The sequence below is a fragment of the Hydra vulgaris genome, chromosome 03 (assembly GCF_038396675.1).
Source record: "Hydra vulgaris chromosome 03, alternate assembly HydraT2T_AEP".
Classification (NCBI taxonomy): Eukaryota; Metazoa; Cnidaria; class Hydrozoa; order Anthoathecata; family Hydridae; genus Hydra; species Hydra vulgaris.
The window spans coordinates 20,247,501-20,263,774 of NC_088922.1; the positions used below are offsets into that span (position 1 = coordinate 20,247,501).

At 28.4% G+C, this 16,274-nt stretch overlaps 3 protein-coding genes across 3 annotated transcripts in view; all 3 read right to left on the reverse strand.

Moving 5' to 3' along the window:
* The window catches only part of LOC136078540 (52 kDa repressor of the inhibitor of the protein kinase-like), a 909-nt gene extending 757 nt beyond the window's left edge, over positions 1–152 (reverse strand). The window contains exon 1 of the mRNA XM_065794318.1: positions 1–152. This exon is cut by the window's left edge and continues 757 nt beyond it. Coding sequence (XP_065650390.1) covers positions 1–152 — 152 coding nt within the window.
* A 7,894-nt stretch (positions 153–8,046) lies between these two features.
* Positions 8,047–8,703, reverse strand: LOC136078541 (nucleoid occlusion protein-like). Its single transcript, XM_065794319.1, has 2 exons — positions 8,437–8,703; positions 8,047–8,313 (listed from the first exon to the last, which is right to left on the reverse strand). Exons 1-2 carry the CDS (start codon positions 8,701–8,703, stop codon positions 8,047–8,049), a joined length of 534 nt encoding a protein of 177 aa, XP_065650391.1.
* Positions 8,704–8,709: 6 nt separating this feature from the next.
* LOC136078542 (uncharacterized protein MT1749-like) lies at positions 8,710–9,616 on the reverse strand. Its single transcript, XM_065794320.1, has 3 exons — positions 9,488–9,616; positions 9,389–9,404; positions 8,710–9,293 (listed from the first exon to the last, which is right to left on the reverse strand). The coding sequence occupies exons 1-3, from the start codon at positions 9,614–9,616 to the stop codon at positions 8,710–8,712; spliced, it is 729 nt and encodes a 242-aa protein (XP_065650392.1).
* Between the last annotated feature and the right edge of the window lie 6,658 nt (positions 9,617–16,274).

The window sequence follows — 16,274 nt, forward strand, 5'->3', positions numbered from 1 at the left end:
TGAAGAGTTACAGTAATTGCATAAAAAAAATCCATTAATTGTTTTGTAATAACTAAACTTACAATAAAAGAGTAATCTGTTAATAATCTTAAAAAAGAAGAGGATTTGGAAGCAGTTTCACTGTTATATTCCTTTGACTCATTTAACCCCATTTCCTTTAAAGCATGAATAATAGGTATAAAATTATCAAAAAAAACATCAACACCTCTCAGCTTTTGAACCCATCTTGTTCGACAAGTATCTATTATTTTTTCTTGATTTGGACTTTTAGGAGATAAGTTAAAAATTTTTACGTTTAGGAGATAAGTTAAAAAAATAAGAAATTTCTTTTACTTGGCCAAGAAGATTTTTTACTTTTTGAACTTGGCATGCAGCTGCTACTACTAAACTAAGTCTATGGCTTTCACAATGAACAAATATAGCTTTATGATTAAGAGCCTTTATTCGAGAAGCAACTCCTTTATACTCACCTGCCATACAACCCGCACCGTCATACCCTTGGCCTCTACAATTTTGAATATCAAGTCCAAACTCTTGAAGTGCATTAAGTACATTTAGAGATAGACTAAGACCAGATGTACCAGTCTTGCAATCAATAAATCTTAAGAAATCCTTGCAAATCTCATTATTTGAATTTACATATCTTAAAACAAGTGACATTTGTTCAGTATTTGAACAGTCAACTGCTTCATCACAAAGAATTGAAAAAAAAATTGAATGCTTGACATTTTTTATTAAAACTTCCTCAATTGCTTTCCCACAAGAATCAATAAGTTGGTTTTGGGTAGTTTTTGATATATAGGTTGCATTTTTTGGACTTGAAGAAAGATGATTAGCTAATATTTGATCACCAGCATCAACACGAAAATTTAAAAACTCTATGAAGTTACCAACTCCAACTTTTTGTGTAGAAGATTCCCCAATATCAGGATGATATTTGCTATCATCACGATATCCACGAAATGCTAGATCGTTTCTACCAAGAAATATTATTGTTTTAATTATTGGAACTAATTTTTTTCGGTTATCAGAAAGAAGTTTCAAACGAGAATTATTTAAATCAACCTCAATAACATTACTTTTGGAATTGCAACGTGAAAGCAATGCATTAAATGAAAGCATAGATTTTTCATGTAAAACACAATTTTCCTCATGTTTTCTATAATCACGAACAGCATTACCCCACTCTTGATGGGGCTTGAAAACTAAATTTAATATTCCAGACTTATTTGAAATACTAGCACCTAGCAAAGTACAAGGAAGACAGTAAGCTCCATCTTCTTTGCTAGAATAAGCTAACCAAGAAAACTGGCTGAGCCATTCAAATTTAAATGATCTTTTTGTATTAAAAGATATTGGAAAAACAAACATAAAATTAGGACAAAATACTTTGTTTACCATATCTAACAAAATAGAATCATCTTTGCCAGCAATTAAAAGTTTACCTCGAACAAGATATGTTGAAACATCATACAAAGAATTAAATTCATTATATGAAGGAATAATAACTGAGTTGGAGTCTAATGACTTAACTATTTTTGAATCTACAGAAGGTTCAAAAGGCAACTCTATGAAAGCATTGTCTTTTTTAAAGTTATTTTTTGATTGAATTTTGACATATTTTGCAGAATCAAGTTGTTTTTTTTTATTTGTTTCAGTTTTAGGACTAAAAAAGTGTAAAGGATAAGTAGCATCGTTTTTTATAGCCAAATTCTTATTATTGCTAGAAATTAGTTTAGGCTTTTTAATAATTGGTACAAAATGGTTCGGTGTCCAGTTATTATTATTTTGCATCACTGACATAAAATCAGTATTACACCATAAAATATTTAAAACATTTTGATCTTGATTTTTAATTGAACGAAATGGAAAAATAAGTGTCTCAAAAAGTTTTTTGAATTTTTCTAAGCCAAAATCAGGATAAATTGATCTAATAGGAATATTTAAAACTGATGACAAAGCAATTAGACATAAAAATGAAGAAAACTTGTTAGCTCGGCAGTTGATCAATGCTTCCATTATTATAATTTCAGAAGCTGATTCACTGTTAATTAATTTAAATTGATCTGAACATTCAAAAGAAACACAGGCTACTAGAACACTGGAAAGATTAGAAAAATTATTGTTTTCAACCTGTTTAACAAAAAGGGAGTACCTCGCATAGTAGGAAACTTTTTCAAACAATTCAATCGAAGTTAGAAGCCTCAATACATTAACTGTCTTCAGAGACGAATTGCTTAAAAGCTGAACTGTAGAGGCAATTTCCATCTTCAGATGACCTTAAATAAAATAAAAAGTATACTAAAACAAGCTCAGTTTATATTAAATACTAGCTGAAAATATAAAATACCATTAACTTTAATAATAGGGTTTTACCTTAAAGCAACATAATCTTTAGTATCTTCTTGCTTTGGTATAAAACGATCCATTTCAGTATTTTCAGAAGACTGACTATGTGGCTGAACTGGACTCTTATTATTTAAAACTTTCAATTCTTCAGTCAACTGGTTTTTATATTTGCGAATATTTGGCAAATGTCTAGCCTTAATTGCATTTGAGACAAAAAAATTCATTTTTTTTTTAAACTTTAGTTTACAAGCAAAGTCCAACGACGAAAATTACGAGCGAAGAACGTTTATAAGGTGGCATATCAGAATTTTGTAAAATTTGAACGATTTGGAGCAACTGATGCAATTGTTCTAAACTTTCTACAAATTTGATTGGTTATAAATAACATTTCTTATCTTTTTTGTAAAGTTTTTTGCGGAAGTTTTGTAGCAACTGATGCAATTGTTATTTTATTAAATAGTGATTGGTTTAAACTGTTTTTTAACCAATCATTAATGATTTAGAGTACAATTGCATCAGTTGCTGCAAAGTGATCGGAAAAATTTGTGAAAAAGTTCAAATATGATTGGTTAAAACGTACTTTTTTTTGTTTAAACCAATCACATTTGTATTTAATGAAGAACAACTGCATCAGTTGCTCCAAAACGCAGGAATTTTGTATAAGTAACGAATAAGTAACTATAGAAATCAAATAAAATCGAGTTTATATGAATTTTTTTCGAGTTCAAAACAAGTATTTTATTTTTTGTGAATACCATATTCCAAGTTCTACTTTTACTTTTTATTAAGAAAAAAAAAATAAAAAAAAGATACACTTAAATTTAGCGTTGAAGAAAGACTGATGCATGCGCATCATTCGCGACACCCTGGATCCGCCCCTGGAAAGGATCCTCTAAAGCCTCAAATATTTAATAAAGAAATGTAAAATCAGAAGAAGATAAAGTATCTTCAAAATCAAAATTTCTTCCAAGTTTTTAGGCCATTTCAATTTGCTCAACATGATTGAAAATTGGAACATCATTTTGCAAATTAAAACTCAATACCAGTAAGGTTTGGTAATAAATCAATATACCAATCTTGCCTTACAAGTTGATGTACTACTTTCCGTCCAGAAGAATCACCAACTTTACATAATGTGCTAAAAAGTGAATCTTCACATTTCCAGCTCTCAACTTCTTTTGGCTTTTTAGCTTTTTTTTTGTTTTTGCCGTTTTTCATAGTCATTTTTTTTTGCATCATTATAACTATCAATTTCTGCATTCATAAATTTTAGCTTTATTGATTCTATACCTAATTTGAAGCTATGGCCTGATTCAATTAAAGGCGATAAAAATTTATCCCATAAACTTACTAATCCTTTAGCTAAAACCACTGTTTATATACTTGGCACAAGACCTACGTTGATTCTAAAGCAATCTCTGTATCACCAACACTTGGTAGGTTATGCCCAAAGCTAGATCGTATAACTAACTCTATCGGCACACCTTTTTCCCAAGCTATTTGATTAGTAATTGCAACATAATATGCTGTAATTAATTTATATAACCCACCTTTTTCTGTTTTACTTTTAATGTTTTTAAGTTTTGGAGTTGTTATACTGACTATAATACAAGGATAATCATTCTTATAATAAGCGATTATGCCTGGTAATTTTGACTTAAGATCTTCAGTTTGCGAATTAAAATTTCTTATTACCTCTTGACAAATTTTTCCTTTATACAGAAGTACTTCATTGTAAAGATATTGTTTGTCAGGCTCGTAGCTTAAAACAACGTTATCCTTCTTAGGTGTTATATCTTTTGGCGTACTACTATATAAAATTCCAGCATATTCTTTATTATCAAAAGGGCTATGAAAAACACCAGTTTTAGCTGCGGTTCCTTTAGCATAAATATGAAAACTCCTATAAGCTTTATCATTTAGTTTTGATAATCTATCTGCATTTCCACCACGACTTGTTGAACGAAAGTAAGTGCCCCAATACTCCTTACTTTTCATATCAAAAGCACTGGTTGTTCAAAGGTAAAGGAAGAAGAAGTAGAAGAAGTAGGAAGAATTGGATAGAAGAAGAAGTAGAAGAAGCAAAGGTATGTTCAAACCTAGTCTTATATTCACATCTCGGAAAATAATATGATGAATAATATGAATAATACGGATTATTGGCTACATCTCCTTGATCTTGTAAAGATAAAGAATCAAGTTTTTTGGGCAATTCTTCATCAATACTAGACTCTTCTTTTTTTTCTTTATCACTAACTTCTACAGCTGATTGATCTACCGTTAAAGATTTTGTAGAATAATTTTTCAATTCTTCATCGGAAGTTTGAGGATAATTACCATCATGAGCATCTAAATATGAAATAATCACAGAATTAGATAAACAATTTCCATCACCTGGAACATTATATTTAGATTTACTCATTTTTATTCTTCTCTATTTTGTTAAATTCTTTGGATCATTTATGCATTTGAACCTTTTAATTTAATCATTTACAGCTAATAAATGACCTGCATTTTCTTTAGATTTTTAAATAAATTATAATAAAAATATTAATTTAGTAATTGCTTATGAGATAAAATAGTATTCATTAGCTCTATTATTGTCAATTTTTAGTTACCATAGCTATATGGAAATAAACTTGAAATAGTGAATTTCCAAAAAAGTGCTAAATTACATTAAATTTTTAAAATTATTTCAAAGTATGCAAAATATACAATAATCTAAATTGCTATTTGATTTCTTAATTATAAAAATATACTAAATACTTGACTTACCATGCAACAAAAACATTCAGATTTATTGTATAAATTAATACTATTAATCTCAATAATACAAACCATTCTAAATTCTAAATTATTTAATAAAAATTTAACTAGCTCTATATCTTACTTATTTATATAATAATATTTAATTTATTTATTGTATATATATAAGTTATAGTATATTATAAAATTAGGTATAATAATTAAATAAGAAATATTAAGTTAGTAAAATCTCTTACAATATCTGGTAAGAATCAGATTGCCATACCTAAAGAATTCGAATAACATTTAGGAAGCAAAATAATTAAACTAGAAATAGTAAATAATAATGATGTAAGAATGATTCCAGTAAAAGATGTAGGTGGTAGTTTAACAGATTTTGCTAAAAAAAATTTATTAAACAATTTTAATGATATTAGAGCACAGGCTTGGAATCAAGTTACTAAACAAAGGTTTATAGAAGGATAAAATGGATATAAAAATTATTGATACCAATTTAATAATTAGATATTTAATTAATGATCACCCTAAACATTATAAATTAGCAAAAGATTTTTTTGATTTAGTGAAACTTGGCAAAATAAAAATTTATCTTGAACAAACAGTTTTTACAGAAGTTGTTTTGATATTATCTAAAATTTATGAAATACCCAAGTACAAAATTAAAGAAGCTTTAAGTGGAATGTTAACTAATAAAGGTATTTATAATAATGAAAAAGAAGTGTTACTTAAAAGTCTTTCCATATATACCCAAACTAACCTCCATATCGTAGATTGTTTAATCGATTCTAAAGCAAGATTACATAACCTTGAAATAAAAAGCTTTGATCAAGAATTAATGAAATATTCTTTATCAGATAAGGTAATAAATAAGCTCAATGAATAATTGAGTTGTTAACAACGAGATAGTACAAAAATTATGTTAAATATTGTCTTTAGTTTCCATGAAGATATAGCCATTTAGGCGAATTATTATTATCATTTACATGTAATTAATGCTCCTGATTTATGGACGCAAGCCACTACAAAAGGATTTTAAAATTATATAGTTACTTCCATTAATTGTGCTACTCCATAAAATATTATTATTTCTTAGATAAAATATTATTTTATAGAGTAGCACAATTAATGGAAATATTAGTTGATCTTTTATTTGACCCTAAGAAATGCGATTATAATACGGTTATTACGACAATTTGAGTGTATGTACTATTAAATGTGTTAATGGCTTTTTTATTAAAAAGTTTTTGGATTTTAGAAAAATGATCAATTAAATGCCATCAATTACTTTAACGTAAGTACTATAATAAAATTTTTGATTAATTTGCGCTAAGCTTTTCATTGGACACTATGTTAAAAATAAAAATGCCATATACATAGCACAAATTTTTCTTAAGCATCGTTTTTAATGGTGGGTGTTTAATAAATTATTTAATAACCAGTAATTGAAAATAATCCTATAGTAAATTTATGTTAGATTTTTTTATGACTTTCTAAGTCTTTTTAATGAGGTATAATTAAGCGTCTTATGGACAAGAAGGATTATTATGATAGCAACCTTGGGTTGTTATTATATCAATAATCTCAATAATCTTTATGTAAAATAATAAAATTACAAAAATAATAGTTTTTGATAAGATAAAATAGGTATTATGCCAATATCTACATGCAATGCTAAATTTAGTCCCCACCTCGCCTTGAATTAGCCTATTAATCTAATAAAATAATGCCCTTAAATATTTTAAAATGTATATGCGATGTTACTACTTTTTTATAAAATCATATTTCACAATTTAATTACCACTTCCTTAAAATAATTGCCAATATCTATCGCTTCCTATTACACAAAACCTTAGTGGCATATCATTAAAAACTCGACATGGTTTAAGTTGTTTGATACACAAGCATATATGTAAGCAAGTTTGTTATTAGAGGTAAATAATTATGATAAAGATTATACATATAACCATGTTCAATTAGTAATCTTCTGGCTTATTTCGTATAGGTTTTACGCAACAGTATTTAAATCCTTCTCCTATAGGTTTATCCTAAACATTATAAATTTTTATTTTTAATTCCAAAGTGTGCGATAACATCAATCTTAGGCTTGGCAGTAAGCACTTGAATAGCCTGGTTGTTCCGATATTATTGCTAATGAAAAAATATTCACCTAATGCTAGTTTAGTTAATTCTGATTTTTTCTAAAACATAATTGACCATTAATTAGGCATTTCTGATAAATTATAGTGATTGATAACATTTTATCAAATTAGAAGTGTGACGCTATTAAGAGTTAGTTTTGTAAATCATTAGCGTTATAATTAAATGTAAAACAACCATTAGAAGAAAAAAACAATCAGGAAGTTCATTATTAGATAAAAATAAAAACGTGGAATAACTTGGTAGTTATTTTAACATTTTATTAGGTTTGTAAATAATATAAATAAATGTGTATAAACTGTTCACGATCGCGCACATTATTTTTTACAGAAAAAGATATTTATTTGATTTTCGAATATATACATTAAATGTGTAATTCATAAAATAGATTTTTATAATAACTTGCGCATATACATATTAGTAGTAAAAAGTAAAAATTATCATTTAATTACAAAACAAATCATATATAAAAACTCAAATGACAATTCTAACACGAATAACTAATTATAAATTAGTTTACATATATTGTTAAAAAAAAATAAAAATGTTCGCGATCGCGAACAAATATTATATTATGGATGAGTTGGGAATAAAAGTTTACGTTAGATGTTCGCGACCGCGAACATCTATTGTAATATACTCAATAATTCTTGTTTTAATGTTTTCTTATCTTCTTCTGAAAGTTTACTTAATGCATTTGTATCAATACAGATTTGACCGTTACTCAGAACAACTTTCAATGAAACTTTTCTTTTAACTCTTTTGGAAGCTCCTTTAGCAGGGTAGTTGGCATTTTCTAATAAACCAAGCATTTCGTGATGAATCAGATTCTTCTAAAACTTCCCTGATCAAATCTCTATTAATAATATTTTCTTTTAAAATAAGATCTCTTACATTTTCTGGCAAGATTAGCAATTTCATTGTTTCTGAAACAGATGATCTTGATAAGCCTAATTTCTTAGCAATTTCATTTGGATTTGCACAAATTTCTTCGTCTAATATTTGTTGATAGGCTTGAGCTAATTCGAGAGGATGTAAATCCTTACGTTGTACATTTTCAATCAATGCTATTTCAACAGCTGCTTTTTTATCATGTATAATAATGCAAGGAACGGTTTTTTAACCAGCCATAATGGCTGCCTTTAGTCTTCTTTCTTAATTTACTATTTCGTATGTTCCATCATTATCTTCTTTAGGAATTATCGTTAGAGGTTGCCTAACTCCATGAGACTTTATCGTCTCAGCCATTTGCTGCAAAGCATCTTCATCAAAATTTTGTCTAGCTTGTTTATGAAATGGTACTAATTTATCGACATTGATATTATAGTATTCACCTCTATATTTATCAGTAAATATACTAGGGCGTGACTTTTCTTCGCTTTTTACTTCAATATTAGAAGGAGTGCGTATTTTAGCATTTTCAATTCTCATTTATAGCTACTTTGCATTTTGCTCTAATTTAACTGTGGATTTTTGCAATATTTCATTAGCTAGATTTTTTATGTCTTCTAATGCCATTGATTTTATTGAACAAAATTCATGAATTGGGATTTTTCTTTGAGCTGATATATTAAGATCTTCACATTTTCTTACAAGAGATTCCATTACAGCTTCTTTATAATCATGACGTAAAGAAACCAGTGCTTCTTGAGAAGTTACTGTTTTCGAATCATATTTACTTTGTATTATACATAAATCTACATCTTGTTCAATTTCATCAGAAAAATTTTCAATTTCTTGAACAAGCATAGATAAACCTTTTAAGCTGTAAGGCTGTGTTTCACACACTATATTTAATCTATCTGCTGCGTACGTTGCACTGTGGTTTAAATTACTGATAGTTGGATTGGTATCTAATAATACGTAATCATAAATTTTAGTCAAAGGCTCTAAAGTTTTATCTAATAATCTTTCTCGATTTGATCTTTGTGCAAATGGAATCTCAACTTTTGTCATAGATAAATTATGTGGAATAGCATCTAATCCAGGATAAACCTCTTGTATTGTATTTTGAATAGAAACTGAGTTAATTAGCAAATTAAATCATCAAATAAGGTTAAATCCTTTGAATATTCATTAAAGCCTAAGGATGAAGATAAATGTGACTGAGAATCACAATCAATCTCTAAAACCTTAAAACCAAGTAATAAAAGATGTACATCTATTTGGTGACAAAGGCTTGTTTTACCAGTACCACCTTTAAATTAAAAAAAACTTGAACCTTTTTGCTTACTCCTAGCTGATCTGCAACAAAATGTTTTATTACTTTTCTAGCTTCTTCATAAGAATATTTTCTTCGACTATTCCCAAATTCAGCTATATAAGGTATCTTTTTTTCATTCATATACCTTGAAATAGTAGAAGTAGTCTGCCCCGAAAGAAAGCAAACTATCCATTGGTTAAAATTGATTTTATCTAAATTTTTTCTCATAAAATTCTTTTTTAATATTAATTTTATTTATTAATGATATGCACAAAAAATAAGCAAGTAAAGATTATTTATTAAAATGGCTTTCAGTCTTCTCCGTTTAGCGAGCGCTATCGCGCTCATGCATTTTTGCGCTCGCCCACACGCCCGCCAATACTTTGGTCAGCGCTTTTTTTAGTGCTCGCCAATATTTTTCAGGCGTGTTTTTATATTGCAACAAATCTTTTCTTTGTCAAATACTTTTATGATTTATTTACGTATCTGATAAATATTTTTTTTGCATAAGTTTTTGCTAAGTAGAACTATTAAAATTATTAGTGCAATGTCATCTTATAGCGTTTTCCATTTTGGAATTTTAGTAATTAACGTAATAAAAGATATTTTTGACATTCCTTTAAACCAATCAGAAGATTTAACTAACGCGTGTAAACTATTAGAAAAAGAGAACACTATAATGTATAAACTCGCTTTAAAAAAAGAAAAACTAAAATGGCAGCAAAAGGAAATACAAAGATTAAGCTAAGCGTATTTAATAAGTGGGATTTCAAAGATATTTTTGGCTGGAAAATTGTTAATGAAGACGGAGTCGATTACATTAATTTCATTTGGTGTAAAATTTGTGCTAATCACTCAAGTAGATCTATAAAACCACGCGAAATAAGAGGAGCGACAAAACTTTCTTCTGATAATTTTACAAATGGAACCAACTTTATAACTAAACATATGGTATAATTCACATGCTTTTACTAATATCACATTTACCCTAGGCTTTGATAATCCTTAAATACATGTTAAAGTTTCTGCTTAGCAATAATTTCTTATCTCCTTTTTGTAGATTCAACGCCATCTTGCAAGCAAAACACACCAGAACGCGGCAAAAATTGAAAAACGAAAGCCGAAAGAAGATCGTATTAAAAATGTACAAAATGTTCCTGCACTAACTTCTATTTCCTGTAACATAGAGAAAGCCAGTCATGATGCATATCAAAAGTTTATTAATACAGCATATAAATTGGCCGTCAATCCTACAATAAGCCTCAATTGCTTTTCAGTACTTGTAGAAATCCAAAAAGAAAACGATATACCATTAATATCAGGTATGTTCGTAACTAATTTAAATTCGTAAAGAAAGTTCGTAACTAATGAAAATTTGTATTTTTTTTTTTTGTAAATTTTTATTGACGATAATATTATGTATGTATAAAGTTATTGGCAATTATAAAATTCTTTTTGTCTCTTAATAGTAATTTAATAAATAATAAAAATATATTTGAAAGAGTTATCTCATCTAAAATGGTAATAATTCCGATCTGGAATAATATAGGGACTAGCGATGGTCGAGCTGCAAAGAAATTTATCAGTTCTATTTACTCAGCAGTTCTCGAAAAAAGCAACTTGATTTTAAATCAAAGTCATTTTTACTCAATACTATCGGATGGTTCGCGAGCTCGCAAGACAGGAGTAGATAAGGAACTGGTACTGCTCAAAACTACATTGAAAGGGTATTTATTTTAAATATAACTTTTATTTTTGAACAATTCCATTTTAAAATAATGTTTAAAAGCTTTAAAAAAAATATTTTTACTTTTTAGGTCACCAGTAACTATGTTTGCACATTTGATAGACTGTAACGATTATGGGGGAACAGATGCTGCTTCCTTAAAACTTGGCATCGACAGCATATTTGACGAAGACGGGCCTTTACCATGTGCCGCATTTTGTGAAAAATTGATTAGTTGCACAGCCGATGGTGCTAATGTTAACACGGGCCACAAAGAAGGTCTTCACAAAAAACTTTGCAGAGATGGTGATCGCCCTTGGTTGGTACCAATAAATTGCATCAACCATCTAGTAGAATTAGCAGTTAAAGATGCATTCTTTGAATTGTCTTTTAAAGATGTGGATAGGCTTTATGAAAACATTTTTTCCCTATGCAAGTCTTCAGGAGTTGTAAAAAGCGAAATTACAAAAGCAGCTGAAGTGCTTAAATAAAAAAAAGTTGAAAGGTACAAGGTTTATACCTCACAGTCGAGCATCTATTTCCAGCCTCATAAATAAGTGGCCAGCTGTTATCATGGCACTTGAAAATAATATGTCATCTAAAAAGGGTAAAAAAGAAACCAAAAATAAAATAAAGGGGATTTTAAAACAACTTAAATCTTATAGAGTGCTTTGTAAAGCTTGCGTCTTTTTATATGTCCTTGAAAAGGTTTCTCCTCTCACTAAAGTTTTTGAAGACGATGGCCTGCTAGATTTTGATGTCAAACCCTTACTGGATCGAACTCTAATGGAATTAGGCGACCTTTTAGAAAGAGCAGGAAAGCCGGACGAGTTGAAGACAGTTATTTAGCTCGCCTTAAAATTGATGCAGTAGAACCAAATAAACTTATTTTTTATTTCTATAAGTATGGTCATATGCCTAAATTACCCGCTAACCGTGAGCAAATAGTAGTTATTCACGAAAATTTTACTTTTCTAACCATGTCATCAGTAGAGGAAGCCTCCAACGAAAAAAAAAGAGTTACTTCTATATTGCTAGAAACTTTGAAGACTCGATTTGAATGTTTTAACTTTCCTGTATTTGCAAACATGGTTTGGATGGACCCAAGAAACTGGGTAATTAATGAAAGCCTAACTTATGGCAATGACATGATTGATTACCTGTATAATCATTTTAAAGTACCCGTTATTTATGCTGGATTCGACAAGTCAAAAGTTATAAATGAATGGAAAAGATTTAGATGTTTTGTAAAATGTCAATTTGCTTATGATTTTTCTGAAGAAAAAGAAAAATGCGTTTCAAAAGTTTCGATGTATATTTTGAGATTTTAAAAAAAAGAATTCTTTAACCTCTCACTTATTGCTGAGGTGGTGCTTTCAATTGCTGGTTCAAATTCTGAAGTGGAGCGCATGTTTACCATATTGAGGCTTATATTATCTGACAGAAGATTAAACATGACACAATGACAATGTTGATGTGCATTGGCTGTAACGATAAGTTATGGACAGAAATTGAAAGAGAGAGGCAATAAAAAAACGAGCACTAAATATATATCTTGAAACTCGTCGAAAATTAAAGATTGATAAACATATTTCTAGTTCAATTAACAAATCGCTTTCAGTCCCAATTGATGTAGATGGTAGCGATTCGGAGACAGGAGAAAATGAAGACTCAGATGATGAGGTCTAAAAAAAAATTCAACACTACTTTTTAATTAAAGTATTCTCAAAATATATAGAGGTTCTTAATTAAGAATAATATTTTTTCAAATTTAATTTTGTTTTAATAAGAAAAATAAAAAATTAATACTTTATTTATTGAGAAACAATCGATGTTTTCACAATAAAAAAGATCTGTAAACAAAATTGGTAAAATTAATTACAAAGTACAAAATTTCGAGTGAATTAATGGTAGAACCTCCAAATATGAATAGATAATGCAGATTTGCATGAAGGGCAACTTATATTTGTAAATAAATTATAATCTAATTATAATATAAAATTTTTTGAAATCGCGCGCGCGAGACAAATTATGACTGTCCGGCCAGCGCTTTTTCGTGCGCTGGCGGCAAATTTCAAACGGAGAAGACTGGATGCTAGCGCATTGCTCTCACTGGTTGCAGCCATTAGACCGTACTGTATTTGGTCCCATGAAGACTTATTACAACACTTGTTGTAGTGATTTAATGAATACATACTCTGTTTCAATCAATAAGTCAAACTTCTGTGGAGTGTTCAAGAAAGCTTGGATCCCAAGCTTTCTTGAACAGCATTTACTGCTGCTAACATTATTTTTGGTTTTCAATCATGTGGTATATTTCCCTATATTCCAAAAATTTTGAAAAACAGGTGGATCCTAATTTAAATTGTACTTTTATTGATGATGTTGATACAACTGAAACTATAGGTATCTTGTCTGGATCAGAGATTCTGAATGCAGATCAACTGGATAATGATATAGCATTAATGTTATGGAATAGTTGTTTAACTCCAGAACGTTTGAATGCTTTTAATTTCTGTTATCAAAATGGTTTTGATATTTCTGACAATTTATATTTAGCATACAAAGACTTTCGTTTAAACCAGAATGCAATCAGTAATGTTTCTTTTGATCTCTCATTAATAGACACTGCTGAAACAATTCCTTTATCAATAGAAACTGATATTCACTCTCTATACCAAATACTAGTGTTGATTGTTCTAGTCCAATATCTATTAAAACAAGTTCATTGAAAAGTACCATTGACAATGATCATGATGTTCACTCTTACTCAAATTTTGTTGTCGATAAGTCAAAAAACAAAGAAATACTAAACAAAAGTATTTTGTTCTAACTTCTCCTGTAGCTATGCAAGCAAAGTTAAATGATCTAAAAAACAAAGAGGAAAAGATTGAGGCTGCAAAACTAAAAAAACTGAAGCAACTTGAGGCAAAGGAAAAGAGATTAAGACTGCAACAGGATAGGAAAATAAAAAAGCAATCAAAACATATTGATTAATAAAAAAATAAGTGAACAAGTTAATATTTTTTATCAAATTTTGTTAATACTTTTTTATGTATTTCTTGAGTTTTGATTGATAAAATTTCTTTGAATCAATATACAATTTTATAGATACAGTTTTACAAATAATTTATTTTCTTTTTAAGTTATTTTGCCATTGTTGGAGGGGGTAATTATGTCTAAGCTAGCTTTTATTGAGTAATTATACCGTTTAATAAATTTATAAAATTTGATGTGTAACAGTTAATAATCAATATTTAACTAGTTCATTTTTTTATTTTAAAATCATTTTTTAATTTTATTTAAATCTTATGAAAATTAAATTAATTTCACAACATTTTAACCTGTGGCAAAGTTAGTGGAATCTAATTTTCTAATAAAAAGCCAACTGGCTCTTATTTAGTCAACCCGGAATGAATTGTTTGTATTGTTTTTTTTTTTAATATTTTGGTTACAATTAATCAAAATAAATTGAAAGAATGTCCATTATTAAATATAGCAAAGAAAAATTTAATCTGACAAAATTACTGTCTGCATAGTGCCTTTTAAAAAAGATGTGGCCATTAATTGGTCAGCTTGCCCAATCTATTCCTGTAGCATTTTTTCAATTTCTGCAAGTGCCATTTGTTATAATGTTTTAACGTACAATAATTTTTTTTTTTTTTAAATTTTTTTAAGTAAAACAATTTTTTTTAAAACAGATAAAAACTTCTTCTTGAAAGCTTATTGCAAAAAAAAAAAAAAAGCCTAATTGCCTATAATACTATAATACCTCATCTACCCTACTAAGTTTCCAAAAATTTAACACTTTTAAAAAAAAATTATTTTGCCTGTACTCAAGTTATATATCATTTCAGAAAAACATTTTATACAAAATATCAAAAAGAATTTGCAATTAATTCAATAAATAATTAAGAGCAAATAAATAAACATTGACATAACTATTTCATTCTATTCTCCATTTTATTTTACCAGCTTTTACTCAATAATATTTTAATTCCAACTTTTAATTATTTCCAAGAAGTTGTTTTTTAGTTTATTAAGTTCAAAAAAGTTTTTCGATTTTTAAAATTTTAACTGCGTCTTTAAATTTCAGTTTGAAGGGTTTTGATTATATTAATTAGAAGGCTACCAAATCAAAAATTACTATTTAAACCGTGATGAAAATGAGCATGCTCACATATTACACAAAAATGGTATCTTTAAAGGAAGCCAAAATAAATGTTTTTTATGAATTTTTTTTCCAAACAAAAATGGAACGGATTTTTAGGTGATTTTTAGGTTTAATTTTTATATTATGTATTACATTTGGGTCTCCTAAAAAAACAAAAAAAGGTCTTCATTTCTAAGATTTTTCAGGACTTTCAGATTCTAGTGTGTATATATGTGGAGGAAGGGGGGATATCCGTCACAATAAATTACGGCGTTGGCCTTGGTCTCAAAACTGGCCTTGAAACTGTTGACTTTGGCCTTGGTCTTGAACATTTTGGCCGAGGCCTTGAACGTTTTGGCCTTGGTCTTCCACCTTTTCTTAATAATTTCAGAACTTTCTTATGTGTTTTTATTTTAAAAATTGTATTACAGTTGATTTTTTTACAAGAGTTATTTTTGTTTACTTGAAAGCATTAGAACTTAAATTTGTGTTTAATGTCACGGTTTAAATGTCCATTTTTGACTGGCCATTTTAAAACAACAATCAATGACACGATTGGTTAACGGGAAATTAATACATCCATATAATAAGCCACATGATTTGTTTTAACATTTTTTATTAGTTAAAACATTTTAAAATTTAAAAATGATTTAAACACACGCAGGGCCAACGACACGGCCTTAAAAGTGGGAGGGAGGGGGTCACAATTGTTTATTTTTAAAAAAAGTCATGTGAATCTAGAAATTTCTCATAAAAAAAGGTTTTTTAGGAAAAAAGTGGGAGTACATAAAAATAAAGAATTGATTCTTAATTAATTGTAAGTACATAAAAATAAAGAACTGTTAGGGGCTGTCCATTAATTACGTCAACAAATTTTTGACAATTTTTACCTTTCCCTCCCCTTTGTCAACAACTTGTCA

Coding starts and splice junctions, on each gene's coding strand:
- LOC136078542 (XM_065794320.1), bottom strand. CDS start 9,616: ATGAATGAAAAAAAGATACCTTATATAGCTGAATTTGGGAATAGTCGA.
- LOC136078541 (XM_065794319.1), bottom strand. CDS start 8,703: ATGAGAATTGAAAATGCTAAAATACGCACTCCTTCTAATATTGAAGTA. Junction 8,314..8,436: donor ATGATGGAACATACGAAATA/GTAAATTAAGAA, acceptor GTACAACGTAAG/GATTTACATCCTCTCGAATT.